We start from the raw sequence: 21,263 nt of genomic DNA on the forward strand, positions 1-21,263 counted from the left end.
TCATTCAACCCAACGTAATTTGTTTATTTTCCTTGATACTTTATTTGTTTACTTAAGATCTGACGTATTTATTTTTTTTTTCTATTAAAGTTTGGGTATTGGCTGAAAATGAAATTTATGTTCATGTTTAGGTTATAAAACAAATATTTTCTTTATTTAACGTCATACATTGATAATTTTATTCCTAATTTGTTCCAAATAGGTAAAACAAAAATTACTGTATTATTATAATTTTGTGCTCAATAAAGAGGCACAGGGCATTTCGATCATATTTTTTTATACGACCATTCCTGAAGTAACAACAAAACACGAAAGTCGATAGTCATGTGTTTTCATGCCACCCACGTTTTGGATTGTGGGTAAACATCCGTAGCTACGATCTTCATCGGCTCCGATAGGAAGCCATATTCACCGAGTGATGTCTGCACATTCACGGACGCAAGAGAGCGATGCTTGGGCACTTTTAGCCCTAAAATCGGCTCCAGCTAGTCCATCAAAACTTCAATGGAGTCCAGAAACGAAGGGGACTCCAATTGCACGATTAGAAGGTCGAGAATTCGAGTATATGGTGCGGCAGAAGAGGATTACTATAGGCAGAAACAGTTCGCGAGGCGAGGTCGATGTAAACATGGGACACTCAAGTTTTATATCACGTAAACATATTGAAATATATTTCGACCACCCTCACTTTTTTATGCTGTGCAATGGGAAAAATGGAGTGTTTGTAGACGGAGTTTTTCAAAGAAAAGGAGCCCCTTCGCTACAATTGCCGAAAACGTAAGTAGAAGCATGACGGTTTTGTAAACAACATGGGTTCGCAAGCAGTGTAGGTCAGGTTGTATAAGGAACGAATCGAGATTTGTTTGATTTTCTGAAGGCCGTTGCACTTAACTTATTATGTCTTCTGCTATTCTTTAGTGCTGTTGTAGAGTTTTGTTTTCATTCAACTTGTAGAATTTGCTTAAATAAGTGACAATAATTTGTCAACATATTTGATGGGTAGTGTGCGGCAAGCTACGTTGAAAATGCGGTAAAGAAGTAAACAGAGGCTTGAGAATTTTTATTGCTACAAATTGTTCGTTGAGATCTTACTGGTAATAATGAGATTCTTCCATGATGCAATACTGCATATCCTTAGTAGGTCAGTACGGTGTTTGGACGTGATCTATAAGACACATAATGAAAATGTAATTAAAATATTAAAGTAACCGGTTATTAATTTTTTAATGTTATAAATATTTTCTTATTTTCTGAATTTTTTTTTATTTTTTATTTTTAGAGTTTTGTAGTTGTTTTATTTTATGTACATTTAACAATGTGCTTTAATATAATAAAGTTTTCATTGCTTTATGTTTATTTTTTCAGGGACTTTGTATAAGTATTGTACATAATTATGTGGTACTTTGTTTAGTAGAAATTTTTAAACTCTTTGCCTCTTGTGCTCACCAAATAATCATCTGATGATAAGGTGCCTGGCCTTTGTTAGGCTGAGAGTAACAATTTATTAGTTTTATTTAAAAAAAAAAACTGGGTTGCCACAGACAGGGGAGCAGGGAAAAACTAAGGAATTCAATAATCACATCAAAAATCTGGAATTATCAAGCAATTAAGTAAACATATAATTTTGAACAGGAATGATGATATCCAAGACTATGTAATAGTAGCATAATGCTGCACAGTTGACATTGTGGATCACCTACATCAGAGCTGTATAATATTGAGAACCAACTGAGTCTCATAAGTTTGACACACAATTCTACAAAAATAGATCTGAATCTTGAGCATCAACTACTCAACTCTGGAACCAGTTGTAATTTTGCTCATCTATTGCCATTTGCTGTTTCAGATCTATTAGGCCTAGTGGTATATGTTTTGTTGTTTTGTTATTGCATACAAACTAAAAAAGTAGTGACTAGTTGGCGATACCATAACATTATTAATGACGTCACCAAGATGGCATTGCATACCATACGTCATTACCACCCCTACTTTCTTTCGGGACAAGTTCAGGGATATGGGTGGGGAACAATAAACACACTATTTTCCATGTATTTCATTTTTTTCACTAGTATGCTTTTTCAGTAACGTAAACTAGACTATAATCCCCACAGCTCTTGTCTATTTTGCGATATTGTGGTATCATAAAACATAATAGACCGGGCGGGACTGTATTCTACTTTACAATACAGAAAAAAAAAAAAAAAATTTCAAAAAGTCTCACTTTCAGATAATTAAATACCAGTCTCGCAAAATAGAATAGACCGGGTGGGACTGTATTTTACTTCACGATACTGATTAAAATATTTAGAATTTTCATCAAGCTAATTATTTAACTTGTGTTATCACAAAATAGACCAGACCAGGTGGGCCTATTTTCTATTTCACAATATCACAAATTTTTAATAATGTAAATTCTTATTTTATGCAAATGAAATACCACTTTCACAAAACAAACTAGGGCTTATAGAATTTTATTTAGTCTCTTTTACGATATCCTCAACCTATAATGTACTAAAATAATTATGCAAAAAAATTTTACTGTTTGACCTATGCACACAAAATCTATTGCTTTGTAATTATCACTTCAACGATTGCACTACTAACGTACAGAAAAACGAGCCATTTTTACATTACGTAATAACGTTTATGGTTCACTCAATCAAAGCAAATGAAACACACCTCTCACCTAACACATCAAATAAAATTCACATAAAATTACACATTACAAACATTTCAAAAGCTATAAAAAAAAACATTTACCTTTCTCAGCATTATGGCAATAATAGTAGATTATAAATTTACACCAATTTGCCATTCCTCCCTTTTAATTTATTTGTTATCGCAAAACTTGAACCATCACTTCCCTGGTCACTTCTACAATCACAACCACACATTCTCTCTCTACCCTGTACTGTTATACTGTTTCAATATAAACAAACACGACTTTCCTCTTCTCTCGTGACTGCTACGCTCATTACCCCACATGTCCAATAAATGTCTTATTACCACTTACTTAATGCTTATTGTGTACTTTTTTATTCATTTTTTAATGATATTCAATTCTACGTATTAATTCAATCAGCATTTAACCAACTGCTACCATCGCTCCAAAACTCACACTAATCATTAAATTTTTTTTTCCACAATGCTATTTTGTCTTTTGCTGTTGCCAGTACTACGTGCTATATAACTCGGCCAAGATAACAATGTATCTCGAAAGAATGCGGTCACGCGCGAGAGAGACAGAGTAAGTAGCTGACCTGGCCAATCGGTGACGAGCAGCAGGTGGCGAGCCGGCTATCGCCAAGTACAGTCAGCGATGCGTGACAAGTGAACACGTCAGTTCATCCGGCGTGGTTAACGTGTGAGTTCGCGAATTGGAATGTAAGGTTGCTGCTTGCGTTATCAACTATCGAGTGGAATGTATGCATTAATAACGTTATACAATAATGGCATCATCTAGGATAACGTGTCCGACTATTCATAGTCAAGCACGTGAAATTATAGGAAATGTTATTTCATATTTTGATGCAGAGAAGCTTGCTGGAAAACACGCACATCCCATCGAAAATGCTACAAAACGAGCTGCAGCTGCGACTGGAAAATCTGTGGGAACAATATATATATTTGTGTGTTGTTCGACGTACAGTTCAAAACTTTTATGCCTATCGAAAGGAAGTGCCAACATTGAAAAAATTACAGTACTGTATGTATTGCGGAAAGAAATCGATTTTGCTGGAAGTAGAGAAACGTTGCGGAAAATATTAAAACAGATTGGCTTCCGATTTAAGAAATGCAAAGACAAGAGACTAGTATTGATGGAAAGGACAGATATTGTCGCTTGGAGGGGAAGGTATTTGCGACGAATGAGGGAGAATGACAGTTTAGGTGAGAATAAATTACCAGTTGTATATGTTGATGAAACATGGATACATGCAGCATACACTGTGAGCAAATGCTGGCAAGATCCAGATACGCAGGGTGTACTTAAGAACGACAGAGCAGCACACAGATGGATTATTGTGCACGCTGGTTCGGTTTCAGGTTTTGTTCCTGGCACATTCTTAATCTTCAAATCCAAATGTAAAAGCGGAGATTATCACGATGAGATGAATTATGATAACTTTTCCAAGTGGGTACTTGAACGTCTTATACCTAATCTTCCCACACATTGCATGGTTGTAATGGATAATGCATCCTACCATTCAGTGCAGATTAATAAAGTCCCGACTGTGGCATCGCGCAAGGCGCAAATTGAAGAGTGGCTGAATAGCAACAACATTGCTTATGAAGAAGACATGACAAAGTCAGAATTACTTAACATCGTCAAGTGCCAACGCCCGTCTCTGAAATATCGTGTGGACAACATCCTTGAAAGACATGGTCACGAAGTAGTCAGGTTGCCACCGTATCATTGTAATTTAAATGCAATTGAATACATCTGGAACATTGTGAAATCTCGTGTGTCGGACAAAAACGTTTCACAAAAAGCCGACCATATACAAATGTTGACAGAAGAAGCCATTAACAGCATTTGTGAAAACGACTGGACGGCAGCTGTGTCACATGTTAAACGAGAAGAAGAGGAGTACTGGAAAAACGACCACTGCATTGAAGAGGAAATGGAAAAATTTATAATACGTCTAAACGGTGACAGGGAAAGTGAAAGCGATGTTTGTGAAGATACTGACAGTTCCAGTGATGACAGTGGTGGAAGATCCTCGGATGGTGCACTTTCAGGCTTCGAGTGTCTGAACTAGGCAGTTGTAAGTACAAGTGTATTAATTAAATATTCTAATTCTGCGGATGTGTATGCTATAACAAACGTATTTCACTTGAATATGTAGGAAATAGGTGGAACGAAACGTGAAATCAGCTAACATAGTGGCTGTGTTATTGACGTAGGTCCACAACAGTTTTCACTGAGTGTACCGCTCCCGCCTGTAGTGTGTTACTCAGGGAGGGGACTGGAGGAGGTGTCACGACACTTCCCCTCACGGGATACATTGTTAGCTTGGGGGCGTTATATTTTCCTTCGTTCCACCATTCAGTTCATAATAATTGGCCAGCGTCCGTGTTGTCATTCTATTTCCCCTCCATGATTCTCAACCAATAGGAATCTGGTATCGAATAATAGAATTGACCCAAAAAGTATATTTCAACTTGTTTGATGATGTTCAAGTTACCTAGTGGCTTTTGTGTTTAATGCATATCTGACCAAATATGAAAAGCAACAACCCCTGGCACATTTTCAGGGAAACCTAAATTTTATAATAAGGTAACAGAAATTTTTTGCTCTTTACATTTAGATTCAGACATTAGTCCACTCCAGTCACTAAATGATTAAAGAATCTAAATAATAAAATTAGGGGAAGATGGGGGAATGGCGCCACCTTAAGGAAAACATAAGATAGCCATCAACCGAATGACGATAGGCTGGAAATAAACACTTATACCTGACTGTTGGGGATCTTAGTACACAATGCTAACAGTTCAAGAGCTTAGAAATAAGTCTTCTATTTGTAATTTGTATGTAATTACGATTCGGCGAACGGCGGTATTATCCCGCTACTCGGGGTAATTCCGCCACTCATTTGAGATATTTATATTGTTTGTAAAGAAGACATTATTTATTAAAACATTGAAGTGTTTAAGCTATAACTTACATGTACACTTACAAGGATACACTACGACAAAGAACAAAAGTAAACCTACTCATGCTTTAGCTGATCCATAGCCACCCATTAGGATACAATAGAGAAATTAATAAAAGTCACATATATAGTCTTTAGCTGATTCATAGCCACTGCATTCTGAATGGGCCCATCGGGAACAAAGCGTACAGCAGAACCATAATTCGTTATTTTTTCCGAATTCGTTGCATATAACGCACACGTTGAAATCATCACCAAACTGCACTGGGTCTATATCATCATCCTCATTGTCATCACACAATTTTTTTTCATCTATGTCTTCCTCGTTTGAAGACGATGATGATTCCAACATAAGCCCTCTTCTGCATGTCTTCATGACCTTCTTTCCTGAGTGTTTGCTGGATGACTTCCTTTTTTTCCTCTCATCTGTGACATTAGATACTCTTTTTATCAATTTCTTCTTAGTGATTTCGTCAAAGTAAGCCTTCATTGGACTCGAAGTGATGATCTCAGAGTGCTGCTTTCTTGAGGCCCTTATACCAACCGATTTTGATGAACATGGTTTAGGAATTGGAGAGATTTTTTCAACTAGGCCCACAGTGTGGCGCAATAAAGGAGGTTGACTTACTTCATTTTTTCCTCCAGATGTGGAAGGTAGAGGCTCCGTCTCCATATCTGTGTTATCTTGGCATGTTGATTCTGATACTGGAGGTTGATGTGATGTAGCCGTAGGAATAGGACTAGATGAAATTTGCGGCTCTTCTTCACCATCTTGAATGCAAACTGTTGAATTAACTTCACGTGTAGCAATGAAATCATCTTCTCCAAATTTGGTGGGATTCAATGGATAAATTCCTGCTGTTAAAAATCCAGTGACCCCTTTCTCCAGTGTAGCAACACGAATGTAGGCTCGGTTAAAAATTTCTGCCAGTTCGTATGGTGTGATTTTTAGGTTCTCGCTGCTGTGAGTTTTCATCTAGAGTTCACATTCCTTGTTGAAAGCATTCTTAAGAGGGCCATAAAAACAGATATCCAAGGGTTGTAGTCGATGAGACGAATGGGGTGGAAGTGACACAATATGTATATAATTCTTTCTGCATAACGAATACACCCTGTACGATTTGTGGCTGGAGTGGTTGTCAAGAATAAGTAAGACAGGATCTTCGATAGTTGGTCGAGTGTGCTTTTGGAAGTGCTGTAGCCAATCCATAAATAGATCTTCATTGATCCACCCATTCTTGGAACTTGCATAAATTGCATCACGTGGTCCTCCTTTCTGTAACTGTGGTGACATTCGCTGGCGTGGAAAAATTAACATGGGTGGAATGTAATTTCCGGTAGCACTCACAGTGCAAACTACTGTTACATTTTTTCCTCTCTCCCAACTTGTTACTGCTCCCACTTGCTTCTGGCCTTTAGGTCCCAGAATCTTTCCTGGTTTATGTACCGTGGATATACCGGTCTCATCCACATTATATATTCTGGATGCTGGGAAATGAAATTTTTCTTGTACTGTTTCCATATTTTTGAAGAAAAGATCTACTTCAACCTTGTTGAATCCTGAAATTCTATTTAGGCTGGTAGGTTCTGGTTTTCGCAGACTGATTGACGGGTTTCTGTTCAAGAAACCATAAACCCAATCTGGGCCAGCTAATTTAGTTTCCTTATTGAAGGTGTGTTGCATTTCATTTGCCTCTGCTATATCAAACGCCAAACGTCGAAGTTCAGTAATAGAAATACCGAAAAACAACCTTGATAGCAATAAAACATGATCAGTTATTTGTTTTTCTTGTTCCGCTGTAAATAGTGGCTTTCTTCCCAGGGTTGGTTTTTCTGTTAAGTTTGTTTTCAATCGGTCTCTTAATGTTGACCTGGGAATGTTATACTGGTTTGCAGTACTTTTCACTGACTTACCCTTCTTCACAGCATCAATAGCTTCCTTCAAACTTTCCTCTGACCATTTTGCTTTTTCAGTTCTCCTCTTCCTAGTCCGTGGCATCTGAAAAATAATAATAAAGGATATGTTACTTGCAAAATTGTATAGGGGTAATATCGCCACCATGGCGCCATTGCCCCATGCAGGAGTGGCGGTATTGCCCCATTTTGTATCAGTCGTTTTGTGCCATTTTTACACATAACCTAAATAACTATGAACACAAACAAATATGTTAAATTACTTACTATAGTAAGTATTTAACATTATAATATAACTACATGTGTCAGTTAATATTTAACTCCACTTACCTTGCTACAAATCGAGTCCAGAAATTATATGAAAACACAGAAAAAACTATTTATCGTCGATAAAAAAACCACGCAGCAAGAACCGCACCGGACGCTAACACAACATGTTTCAAACTCCTTCCGCTAGATCTCGCACCAATTCACTTCACTCCAGCATGCACACCTCGTCTGATTCTATGGGTGGCGGATTTCCCCCAGGTGGCGGATTTCCCCCACTCTCCCCTACTCATTTTTAGATACTACATTAAAAAAAACTTTATAATTTGACCTTTTATGTTAACCACATATAATTAATCATAAAATATATAATATATTTAAAATCAGGAAAAGTGCCTGTTCATCAGTACTACAGTGGCTTGGTTCCTGTGTCAGTTTGTTGCTTCTGCAGTGGTAATGTGTTGTACAGCGTTGTCCTGCTTGGCCAATGCTAAGTCGTACAGGCGAGTGGCGGACAGCCAATGGCGTGTGGGCCATTTTGAACCTGCATAGGTTTGTGCTGTGTCCCACCACACTAGCTAGGAATCACTTCCTCACTGCTAAGTAAATAGAAATTGATCAAGATAACACACTCCTATGAAAATTAATCCAAAGATAACATTCAATATTTTTCCCTTTAAATATCTTGTTACAGAAGTACTCACTTGTAAAGATAACTCAAGTCAATAACAGGGCTCTACAAAATCTCTGACAGGCACCATGCACAATATCTAATATGGAAACTTTGTACAGCTTCAGTAATTAGAGTTAAATTATTGCAATTTAAATACCGTCCAGGTTTCTTGGACCCAGCAGTTCCTGTACAAGTGTGCCAATTGTTTTCAGGCATAAGTTAGTCGCCAGCAAGGAAAAGGTAGGCATCATGGTGACTTGGTCTACTTGGGTGTGCTCATTCTAGAAAAAGAAAAAAAATATATATATAATGCAGAATTAGTGAGCGGAAGTCATTTTGAAAAATTCAATGTTTTGATGCCTTGTGTAAAGAAACATTGAGCATGTATCAGCAATAAGAAAGAGTGAATGTTGTATACTATTGAGCAGTGGCTGTTACTGCATTGGAGGCACAATTTCACGTGATCCCCCAACCCTGAAGTGAATATCCAGTAAGTAATTAACTTGGTAAACAGCAAATGTTATTGCAATTAACTAAAATTATAAGTATTTTGTCCCGAACTGAGCCCTAGTGAGTTACGTTTTTAGTGCAAGCAAGTACATACTTCAAAGTTAGTTCCTACTGAGGTACTTGTTATCAGAACAAACCTAGGAAGCAATTTGAAGTAAAATAATACCATCCTAACTAATAATTAATATGTACAATGCAATCAACAAACTACAAACAAAATAATACAAAATGTAGATAACTGAAGAAAAATTTTTTTTCATAGTTAACATATTAAATACATTCTTACAGAATTAGTAGTTTTTTTTTCCGTTACATTTAATTTCTTGTTATGTTCTTTAGTTCACTTTGATGCATGCAGTATCAGGAACCCTATGGATTCCAAGCAAGAAATTAAAGTAATTTGTTTGATTTTCAGAGCTGCTTATGTATTTATTAAATATATCAATAACCTCTTGACTGTTTTTTTTAATACATAAACTTAAAAATTCCATGGGCCATGTCTGCCTACCATCAAATTTTATGAAACTCTGTGATCAACTGTTCGAAAGTTATCATTGGACAAAGCCACATACAAACGTACGTACATACAAATGCTGATTGCTCTGATTGTTATGACGATATAGCTTTGCTAGGTGGAAAATAGACGCATGTTACTTATGTGTCAAGAGTTTTAATCGGCAGCAGGTATCGTAGCATGCTGCGTCACTGTTCCGGCGTGTGTGTTAGAGGAGGAAGGGGTAGCGACTTGGCGCACAGTCTGAAGCAAGGTCACTGCTCTTGCGCGGGAGCATATTTAGTAGCGTGGCCCGTGACGTTTCCTTGCATTTGTTGTGTTTCCGCTGGCGCAAGTGTATGTTGACTGCACTTATTGAGAAATATTACTAGTTTATTAATGTGTATAATTTGTGAGGTTTTACTAAATTGAAGAAATACATTTTCTGACAAAAATAACACCACATACACATGGCCTCAATCAGTTTAAACGTTCCAGGGCTTAAAATTCTAGTATGTTTTGGTTTGTCTCTGAAAATGAAAGTAAATAAAAACTGATTGGCAGTACAACCTCTTATCTTAGCATAGTTCTAATTACATAATCAAAATAGAGAATTCTTCAGAATAGTATTCAAGAGTGATATTTATGAAGTGGAAAAAAAAAACTTAGATCTTTGGGTGTAAAGAGAACATCTGAATTGGTTTTCTCTGTCTGCTGTTTGCAAACAAAGTGCAAATTGTGTTCATTTTTCTTTGTAGTTGATCGTAAAGCTGAAATTTGTTTGTTAAAGAGCTGACTTTCATTTGGTGTTCATAGACCTCGTAAATGATAATTTCCAATCCTATTGTAAATATTTTTATTCATAGTACTTAATTTAATACGAAAGCAATAACTGTGCAGATAGTTTTTTAACATTTCACTTAAAGCTATCCACCCATAATGTTTTACCTTATTTTTATGCCATAATTTTTTTATCTGGGCCAATTTATTCAAATGTTCCCTTATATAAACATTGCATTTGGTTTTCTATATTGAATTTCATCATCATAAGTTGCTTGTGATCTGCCATTTGTAAAAAGTAAAAACAAATATTTATAATTTCTAATTTTTGTTCAACTATTGCTTCATGTGGTCACTCATGAGAAGTTCTCTTTCTAAAATTCCACAGCTGGTTAACAGATACTTAATTTCTTGTATAGTCAAATTTTTTTTGGTTAGTTTCCTTATGAAAATCTGCAGTGATCAAAAAGACAAAAAATTTAATATGGAGGATGAAGCCAAACTTTAAAGCTTCCAACACATGTAGCTATTAAGAATTTTGTTTACATTTGCTGGCTTAATCAGCAGACAACTCAAAGCCATTATATTCGTAATATTTGAGATTCAATGAAGAAAATCACCAGAAGAGAGAATTTATCAATTTAGTGTATTATACCATAATTTCTTAATCCATGATACATTATTTTGTTCCTTGCAAGCTATGCAACCCTATTTACAAGAGACACGCGCCACTACTGCTATGGAGAATGTTAAGTGACAAATTCGAGGTAAAATGTTAATTCATGATAAACAAGGCAATGATACTTGTGTTGGTTGTACAGTGCTACAATGGTAATAATTTAAGTAATCCAAATTTTGAGATACACTTTACTCAGAGCTATGTTTCTTTCAGTCACACACACCCTGCAGGTAGTCTAAAGGGTCGTGTTCATTGCAAATAAATAGGAACACGTTTTCATAAAAATTTTGTCTTCTCCAGACCCAAGAAATGAAATATATTACCAAAGAATCATGTGAAATCTCCTCCCCTTTGAATGTGTTTGTATGTATGACTGTGTGTGTGTGTATATATGTATAATATTCTCAAAACATTAACCAAAATGGCATAAAATTCATGAATAATGTAGATTTGGATTTGTTGACACAAAAAACACCATACAAGTTACAAATTAGCCCACGAAACCTTGCCCACTTCCAAAATTTGAACCACCCCTGGTATGGGATTAGAGAAGGCTGATAAATTTCTGGCTCTGTCTAGAAAGAAGAGAGCCAGAGTTGTGAAATGACTCATTTATTTAACATATTCTCGCCTGAGATTGATGCATCGTTGATGCAGCTTTTCTAGTTTGTTCAGATAAAAGTCCTCTGATCACACCACCACCCTGTTTAGGCCTACGAGATACTGTGCATAGTTTTAAAATTCACATGTAGGTCAGGGCCTGTATTTAATCTAAAACTGGAGACTTTAAATGTAATTTTAGTACTCACAGCCAAATTAGTGAGCAGATCCTTGAGGGATAGTCTGATAAAATTTTTGGGTTAGTTTAGGTTATTGTGGAAAGTTAATTATGTCCACAACTCAATAGTAGTATATTCTATATAGCTGGGGATGGATGTTTGGGAGAAAGCATTTTTGCTAATGCATTGTTTCTTTCATTATACTAGTGTTATTCTTTTTCATGGAAGTGCTTGTGAAGTGCAGCATCTTCATAATTAGTGAGTTGTCATTCAGGATTCTGAAAGAAGAGTCTGTTGTGTCTCAGGGGTTTTTGTTGCTTCCAGTGAATTTGACACTTTGATGGGCACATCTTTCAGTAGACGTATTTCATGCTGCATGTGGTTTTTATGGAGGTATTATGCCTTGTTATGATAAAAGCTGTGGTTCAAATGTACCAGTGACAAGGAAACAGAAAAAAACAAATGAAATAGTAGCAAAGAAGTTCTGAAGGGGAACTGCCCAACGAGGATTGGCTGCTTTCACAGAACTGAATCCAGAATCGTTGCAGCATGTGTCCAAGGGTTGATCTTAATGTTTTTTTACACATCATATACAGTCAAAAGGATCCGTAACCAAGGCTAGTCGTAATATTTTATATTTCAGATTCAGATTTATGGCATTTGTGTTAGTAATTGAACCGTCTTTACGTCTTTGAAAAGATTGCAAAACTATAATTTCCACAGTTATGCAAGTAACTGTTTTAAAGATACACAATATTTTCTTAAAACTGGAGAGTATATCTTCTTCTTGAGCATTTTTTTGTTTGGTTATTGTACAGATAAGTCAAATCTGGAGAAAATTGGGCCACTTTTGTTTTGTGCTAGAAAAATAAATTATTATGTTCGTGTATAAATATTTAGGTGAGGGTGGGAAAACCTTTTGGTTTGGGGCCAGACTCGTATCCCGAGTGGTGCTGATGGCCACGCTACTGGTAATTATCATTGCTGAGTGAGTTACTGGTTCCAAGATACTCATGCCTGAAGAAGACATGTCCCTTCAACTTCCACACTATATTTGCAACTAGTATCATACCGTTCTGGGTCTTATTTTACTGTAAATAATAAAAAAAAAAAATTTAACTAAATTACAGTGTAATGGTCAAAGAAATTTGTAAAACATAATCATGAACACTCAACTACACGTGAATCTGCCATAATAAAACGTTTGACAACAACATAAGTTGTTTGCAAGCCATTTCCAATGTCGTGGAAAGTTTCAAGCACTCAAGTGAAGCTCTTGGGCCGGGAACGGCCGGTCTAGTGGATTGTACGATGTAGTTACTGTCACTTTTAAAGTTGTGGTACAAGTTTTAGATGGTAACAGTGTGACAGTACGTTAGGTCAATTTGACTGGCAAATACGAACGTAGACTTGCTGGTATGTTAGCTGCTTGGAAAATGTTTGGTTTAACTCAGTTGCGTGGTGATTTGGTAGTTATTTGGTGATAACTACCGAATCAGTCCAGCAACAAAACAGAGCAAGAAGGCACAACGATTAGTTGGACTTGCGTTTAGGAGAACCCATGTTTGGATTCTGGTATGTCTGCCGTGATTTTAGCTTTCCGCAATTCCCAGAGTCACTCCTGATGCCACGGTGAGTCCTTACCCAATATTCCTGAGTTTTAATGTTTTACTGTCTGATGAATCCCCCAATTAAATTTATTACAACTTTAATAAAAAAAAATTTATCATTACACAATATTAATAATTTACTTTATAAAAAAAAAGCCACCAAGAACGCAGCTGAAGAATAACATCCACATGGGCTGGACCTACAGTGAAGTGGCTTCCAGTAAACCAGAACTTACAGTTAAATAATTTGGTAGCCTATTTTACTGAAAACATAATAGAGTTAACAAAACGCAGTTCGTTAGTGATTTGAAAACCAAGATACTAAGAAATGAGTTGAAAGGTAAATATAATCTTCGTGAAGATGTGCATTGAAACTGTTGTGCCCGGGACTCGAAAGACAATTTTCTGGGCACCGCGGATAGTGGCACAGAGAGCACGGACGTCTCAAGGGCGTGGTGCCTCGTTCCCTGCTGGGTCGCCGGGGAAGTCTGGCGTGCACGCAGCCAGAAGGCGAGCCGGGAACACAATGGCTGCTGCGTGTACTCGTGATTCGCGAGTCCTCCACTTATGTCATTCCCGAGCCGGGCGGCTGATCACACAGGCGTTCACCCCCGTTCTTAGGGTATCCGTGACTCGTAGTGAACCACAGGGAATGGACATTCTACTGGACGCTCGACAAACCCTGCAAGCACACTTGGCTCAGCAGCCGTGCAGACTCTGCAAGTTAATGTTAGTTGAAAGAAGCAGTAATACATAGCATTGACGAGTCCACAGTGCATTAGGTTTCAGTATATCTGTATTACAAAGAAAAATAACTTATATATCTGTACAGAAACCCAAAGTTGGGACTTGCGACGGCGCTATCATTTCATCTGACCCTGCGTGTTGCTGCTCCGATTAGTTCTGTACATTCTATTAAAGATTCAAGTCTGTTAATTTTCATAACCGCCGTGTTGAAACAGTAGTTGGGTCCCAGTGGAACTCAAGGAGCCGGTGTATGTAATGCAGAAGCCATGCTGCTGGGCCAGTGAAGCCTAGATGAAGGGCTTATTGCTGTCTACTAGACTGGAAGAAAGGCAGTAAAGCTAAAAAAATTTTGAAGTAATTATTCAAACAACTAGATTTTTTGCAAGCTGTTGCATTGTTTATTCCTGTATATCATTGACTGGTTACTTTTAAGACAACTCTAAAACTAACATGGAAAATAAATTATTATGGTTTTGCCTGAAATGATTTTAAAGATGCAGTGCAAAAGGAAAATTGCGCAGGTTTATTTCTTAGAAGAGCTAGATGGAGATGACAGCGTATGAAATGTGTGGAAAGAACTGAAGTTTCATGTGAAAGTTGTCGCGTCGCTGTGGATGGCAACGGTATTCAAGTCCTAGGGATCATGCAGACAGCACAAAGTAGCAGACTTGGATTTACCGTACCGTGGAGCGAGGTGGCAGAGTGGTACGACACTGGAGGGACGACCCGGGTTCAAATCCTGAGTGCGGCCGTCCTGATATCGGTTTTCCATAATTTCCCGAAATCACGACGCGAAAATGCTGGAATAATTCCTTGCTGCAGGCTGCTGGCAATTCCTCCTCTTGATGTCTCAGACTGTTGTTGTGTGACACGGTCTCTAGCTGATTTAATACAATTTCTTGGAACACACCATTGCAGTTTTTCACTGTTTGTCACGGGAAAAATTCAAGAATGCAAATGAAGAATTAAAAAAATGAAAACATAAACCCACAGAGAACGAGCCTAAATCAGCTGATGTCCGAACAGATGGACCCAACGATGAAACTAACAGGTATTATGGATAACGTAACGGCGACAGCACAGACGAGTGCACTCAAACTTGAATTTGAAACAGCACAAGAATTCCCTGGAAGGAATTTACTCATGGAAAAAATAATAACAAGCACAGACGAACACAGTGGGTTTACAACGACGAGACAGTTTCGACAACGGTAAATGCAGGTAGACAACAAAATCCGGACAATGCAGTAAATATACGAGCACAACGATGAAGATAAGCAGATTTTACGAACAACATAAAAGAACACAGTAAGTTTCCTATGACAAAAAAACAGTTGCGACATTTTGGGAACTGGCATCTGGTCCTGTCATCAGGTACAAACAGACTCTAGCAGCGCGTCCACATTCTGGAAAGTCAGGGAAAGTCGGAATTTACTTGAGATCCTGGAAAAGTAATGAATATTCCCAGCGATAGTAGTTTTAGGGGAAAATGTCATTTTCCAGTCTGTTCATCCAGACAGCATTTCTTTTTAAATTGTGTTTTTGTGCATAGTCATAAACACTATAAAATGGCATATTCTAGGATCTGTTTGAGTTAGGCCAGTGTTGGGGATGGTGGAGGCTGGGTCATTTTTATTTATTTCAGAAAATTGTCAAATAGATCAATTATTTTTAAAAATTAGTCAGGGGCCAGGGCCATGGAATGTCAGGCAGATTTTATTACAGGTTTATGTGAATACCCTGTCTAAAAGACCTTCATGTCAGTGAGATGCTAAGCTGAAATTATGTCTATCACATTGCGAATCCAAAGATTGGTCGCATTATTACAGAAATATTTTTGTAGTAGAATCACATTGGTAGTCTTGTATCATTCAACTCGTTCTTTAGATGCCTTTGTCGAGACATTATCCTTTTGTGCCCCTAAACATCCAGCACAGACCATGTATGTGTTTTTCTATTATTGGCTACTTGCCAAGTGAAAGAATAAGATAAGCATGAGGTATAGTGGTTACCTGGCTTTGGACACCAAGGGTATACAGAACAAGAAGAAGAAATGAGTTGGGCATTTCCCCTCTGCTGATTGCCGGGCTCATAATGAGTTGTGACAAATAACTGATACAAGCTTAATGGACAGAAAACTGTTCAAGACACAGTATTCAGTTGCCTTTTGTTTATTCAAACAACCATTATAATTTAATTCAAAGAAATCACTTAAAGGTCTGACTAGTGTGATTCTTGGCTTCACAATGAGTTTGTAGATGTCTTGTCCCATCTCTCTTGGACACACCCTTGTGAATATTCCCTGCCACATGGGCTGCAGCCTTTGGCTTGTCACAAGGCTGCTACTGGTGGGGATGGCTTGCAAGTCAGGCTCACCCCGTCCCGTGACTTGCCACCAGCAGCTAGGTTCGGGAACGTATTCATGGAAAGAAAATAAAGCTTCATTTCCCAAAAATTTGGCTTTTTGTAAATGTGATATTAATGCTTTAAACCAAACCAAGAATGTTTTTTTTACAATCCTTAATATTATAATGGATTAAAAAAAAATGCATGCAAAGCTACCAAATGCCCATGTTGATGATGTTTGTCACTTCACAAGAACAATAATGTCTTGGCAGCTTTATGTCCCATAGCAGCACGCAGGACTGTGTCGCGTGTTCAGGCGACAGGGCTTGGTGAGCGGGCTACTGTTACTGTCGCAGTCACAGCTGCTGAGCCTTGCGCGGTGCTGGTCTCGCTGGTCCGTGCAGCCACGGACTAGACACTGCAGCTTTCTGTCTCAGCGTTCTAACAAATATACAATATGATGATTGATGTGCACAGAAGGATTATTCAGATGTAAGGCCACAGCTAGTACACTTCCGTGCGACGTTAATGACTCAACAGGGCGGGGATCGGGCTCTGGAGACTGAACAATGTCGGTGGGCATGGACCAGTGTGTCTTATGACGATTTACAGTTATTGTTTTCTCCCGGTGGTTGTAGGTGGTTTTGCTGTCACAAGGTGTAAATGTTTGGGAATATGTTTTGTGTTCCCTGACTTTCCAGCAAAATTTTATTAGTAACTCATTATTCGAATTTAATAATGTAATGTCTTACATTTTCACCCAGGTGTGTGACAGGTAAGGTAATAACTAGGGGCATGCAGATTTCGCGAAAAAGATTTCAAGACTAGATGAAAGTTAAAACACTATAGCATCGTCTGTGTTTCGTGATTGGGGGTGAGTTTCTCCCAGGTACATATCAATTGTAACAACACCAATCACAGTGATTCAGTGCGGAAGTAAACGTATCCTGAGTGTCCCGGTCAGACAAGGCAACGGACTTCTCTCGCAGACGGCCGCCAATCACAAGGGAGAAACCGCTGGTGCGGGTATATACCTTCTCGCAGTCTAATAGGCGTTCAGATCTTTATGCGAAAAATGCCTTCCCCCTAGTAATAACGCAGAGCAGCCATAAAGAAGATGAGCGGCAGGCCTCTGTCGAGCGATGTTGTAGCTGGGGACCAGCAACGGCACGCAGACGGTAAGGAGGCGTGTGCGTGTTTCAGGTGCACGTTCCGCTTCCCAAGCACCAACATCCGGCTGGTGTTCCAGTCGCTGGTGGATGAGGCCGACCCCCCAGTGACGGTGCAGCAGCCGTCCCCGGCCAAGACGCGGGCTCCCCTGCCCCCCCTGCGCATCAACATCCCCGACCAGGAGGCGGGCTTCAGCAGTCCCTTCCCCTCGCCCACCGGCACCATCAGGTACCTCCGAGAGGGTCCCTGCTGGTACCTCTGGTCCTTAAATGATTATATAGTGCAACACGACAGTTGTCTAGTTGGTCTTTGAAAGATTACTGCTGCTGGTACAGAGTAGTCATTATGGCTAGTTTCTTGCTAGGCAATTTAATTCTGGTTCGTATTCCAAATCATTGGAGGATGGATGATGGAATTTGGTCGGCTGCAGCTCAGTGTCTGGTAGGCTGGCGGTAGGGTTGAGAACGCACGTGCTGGCAGTGAGGTTCATGGCTACAGCGGGCTGTGTTGTCGGCAGCGCTGCCAACTCGTGCCCGGCTAGCCCCCGAAGCGGCCACAGCCGCCGCAATGTGAGCACGGACCTGCAGATGGTAGCGGCATATGCTGCGGCCGTGGCGAGCGGTGCTGGGGGTGGTCCGCACTCTGTCGTCAACACCATCACGGTGACGACATCCAGCTGCCAGGACGACAGGTATGCTGCGCAGCTTCCCCTGTCTTCCTGCGACCGCCTGTCTTCTCCCGTGCTTCCATCCGTGCTTCTGGCCACCGACCTCTCCTCCGTGATGTCTTCCTGCTATCGCCTGTCTTCTCTTTGACCTGTGGATCCTGTCTGTGCATCTCTCCACCAACCTCTCCTCCGTTATGTTACCTACGACTGCCTGTGTTCTGTGCTTCAATCCGTGCATCCTGTCTGTGCCTCTGGCCACTAACCTCTCCGTGATGTTACCTTGAACCACCTCTCTTCTCCTGTGCTTCGATCCGTGCATCCTGTCTGTGCATCTCTCCACCGACCTCTCCTCCGTGTTCTTTCCTCGTACACCTTCCAGCCAATGAGATTACTTTTCTTCTCATCTTACTTGTAATGCTTTCTTTGACTACACATCTTTCTTTTCCTACCAGTTCTCGTTCCTGCTTGCATGTTTTTTTTTTTTTTTTTGCTGTGAATGTGGCTTAAGTTTATAATCTAGACTTCTCGTCTTGTTTGTAACTTGAGCCACTGATCTGATGTTTTGCTTTTCCTTGCTGTCATTCCATCATTCTCTTCACCATCTCAATTCCCACTCTTTACTTGGGTTTTATTTGTATGTTTTGAGTGTTTTGCTAGTTTGTGATCTCTGTTTGCTCTTATTTGATGAAACAACCTTGCAAAACTGCACTTTGTGTACTTTATTATACATATTACCACATTCATTAAAAAATATAACGTAGAACTAATTATATGTGTTACAAATGCAAATACATGTAACTAAAAGATGACTAAAAGAAGATGAATTCCAGTCTGAAGGAAGTACTGATGAAGACTTACCTGAAGAGTCAGTTATTACCAGGAATGCAAGTGACATAATTTTCTAATCAGTCAGATAAAAGAAAAATTTAAATATGCAACATCGATAAGGGAGACGTTACACATTCATCAGTTGCACCTAATTCCTGGTCACGAAAAAAAATTTCAACAGAATTCAATGTTTCCGAGTACATAGCAAGAAAATCTAGCCAGTTGGTGAAAGAAAAAGAAATTCTTTCATATCCTGAGTCTTTGCAAGGTCGAAAAATTTCTGCTGGCGTTGTTGAAAAAGTTACCAATTTTTATCAAGCAGATGAAAACAGCAGACTAATGCCAGGTGCCAAAGATAAGGTTCGTGTACACAAAAATGTTTATGAACCAAAGTGCCTAATACTCTGCAATCTTAAAGAACTACACACATCATACAGAGAGAAATTTCCTTGTGGTAAGTAGTATTTTCTGTAACCTGTGAGCTGCTGCCGAAATGGTTTGTCACAGTTGGTCACCAGAACACATCCGGTCTGTATTTGCTCAATACACCAGAATCCAATCCTTCTTTTAAGTGCCATGAATTTAGAAAAATCCTGAAAAGCTTAACAAGCATTTCTCAGAATTCACAACTGTGCCTGGAACAAGATCCTTGCACTAGTTCATCCCACTATCTAAAACTAAAAATTAAAAACAATTTGTATGTGTGTTCAGTTTATGATAAATGTTATATTTGTTTAGTGCTTGAAAAAGATGAAGATGCAATGATTAAGTTTATGCATCCTCCCTGGCCAGCTAAACTTTTTTACTGGCCAGAACATCATAATTATGGCCAGGAAGATTCAAGCTAGGTGCCATTAGTCAACATTCTTTGCACTGTTGATGTTCTAGAACTTGAGACTCAGGTTAGAAGGGTTCATTATAAACTGACCTCCATGAGCGAGAGAAAAAATACATCAAAATCGTCAAAATGGAATCAGCTTCTTCATAGATTACATTGAAAAGAACTTAAAGTAGGCTGCTTCAGGTATGTACAACATCAAGTGACACAGGTTTTGTAAAAAAAATTAATTTTCATGAGCACAGCTTGCAGGCTTAACATTTACTGTAATTGTCATTTTATTTTATTTATATAAACTTATGTACTGTATATATGTACAGTTAACAAAAGTACTATCCACCAAAACATTTCTTTAGGTGGGGTGAGGGTTTATTTCACCATTTTGTAACAAATTTGGTTCTCTTTTTAATGGGACCTAGCCCGAGATTGTAAAGTTTAAGAGAAAAAAAGTTATAATAAGATTACCAAACAGATGTTTTTTAAAAATTTTGGTAATTCATTTGTTTCCACTTTTAACATAAATTGCATGTAAATCTGGGCATTTAATTACATTTTATGAGTGATATTTGAAATCGATGTAAAATTCTGAATAAACATGGTGAATTTCACAATTCTACATTAATAACTGTTGTTACAAATGTAAGTAGAAGCAAGATGTATCACTTGACTTGTCCACATTAACAGAGGGAAACTTAGAAGGGCTTTAAATTCCAAGATAGAGCTATAATTCAAAAAATTGAAAAATATGGGTTCTTATATTTGTCTGAAGATACCGTGTGCCAATTTTCATCCAAATCTGAGATGGTGGGGTGGACACCCCTGGATGATGTGACATAGAATGCCCCTAGTTCCTATTAATAACCTTTGAGTTTTGTGGATTACAAATGTTGGAATTAATTTGTGAAATAATTTATAATTTTTAACTGATTACTGTGCTAGTAAAATAAAGTTAATGAGACGTGAATTACTAAATGAAAAGAAGCATTTATTTTAATATCAACTTGCAATTAAAAATGTGTTGTGCTTGTGTGTAGTAATTAGCTCGGATGTGACGAATGTAGACAGTGCGTGGCAGTCAGCCTGTGAGTGGAGAAATGAGTGGTGAGAGTGCGCACTGTGAGTGGAGACGTGAGTGGCGAGAGTGCGTACTGTGAGTGGAGACGTGAGTGGTGAGAGTGCGCACTGAGTGGTGAGAGTGTGCACTGTGAGTGGAGACGTGAGTGGTAAGAGTGCGCACTGTGAGTAGAGATGTGAGTGGTGAGAGTGCGCACTGTGAGTGGAGACGTGAGTGGTGAGAGTGCGCACTGT

General features: G+C 38.6%; 1 protein-coding gene across 1 annotated transcript in view; it reads left to right on the plus strand.

The window, feature by feature from the left end:
- Positions 1 to 286: 286 nt before the first annotated feature.
- The window catches only part of LOC134528458 (forkhead box protein K1), a 57,288-nt gene continuing 36,311 nt past the window's right edge, over positions 287 to 21,263 (plus strand). Inside the window, exons 1-3 of the mRNA XM_063362082.1 lie at positions 287 to 777; positions 17,656 to 17,850; positions 18,140 to 18,313. Of these exons, the coding sequence (XP_063218152.1) occupies positions 419 to 777; positions 17,656 to 17,850; positions 18,140 to 18,313 (728 nt within the window). The 5' untranslated portion in view covers positions 287 to 418. The remainder of the gene's footprint in view (positions 778 to 17,655; positions 17,851 to 18,139; positions 18,314 to 21,263) is intronic.

Source organism: Bacillus rossius, chromosome 1, assembly GCF_032445375.1.
Source record: "Bacillus rossius redtenbacheri isolate Brsri chromosome 1, Brsri_v3, whole genome shotgun sequence".
Taxonomy (NCBI): domain Eukaryota; kingdom Metazoa; phylum Arthropoda; class Insecta; order Phasmatodea; family Bacillidae; genus Bacillus; species Bacillus rossius.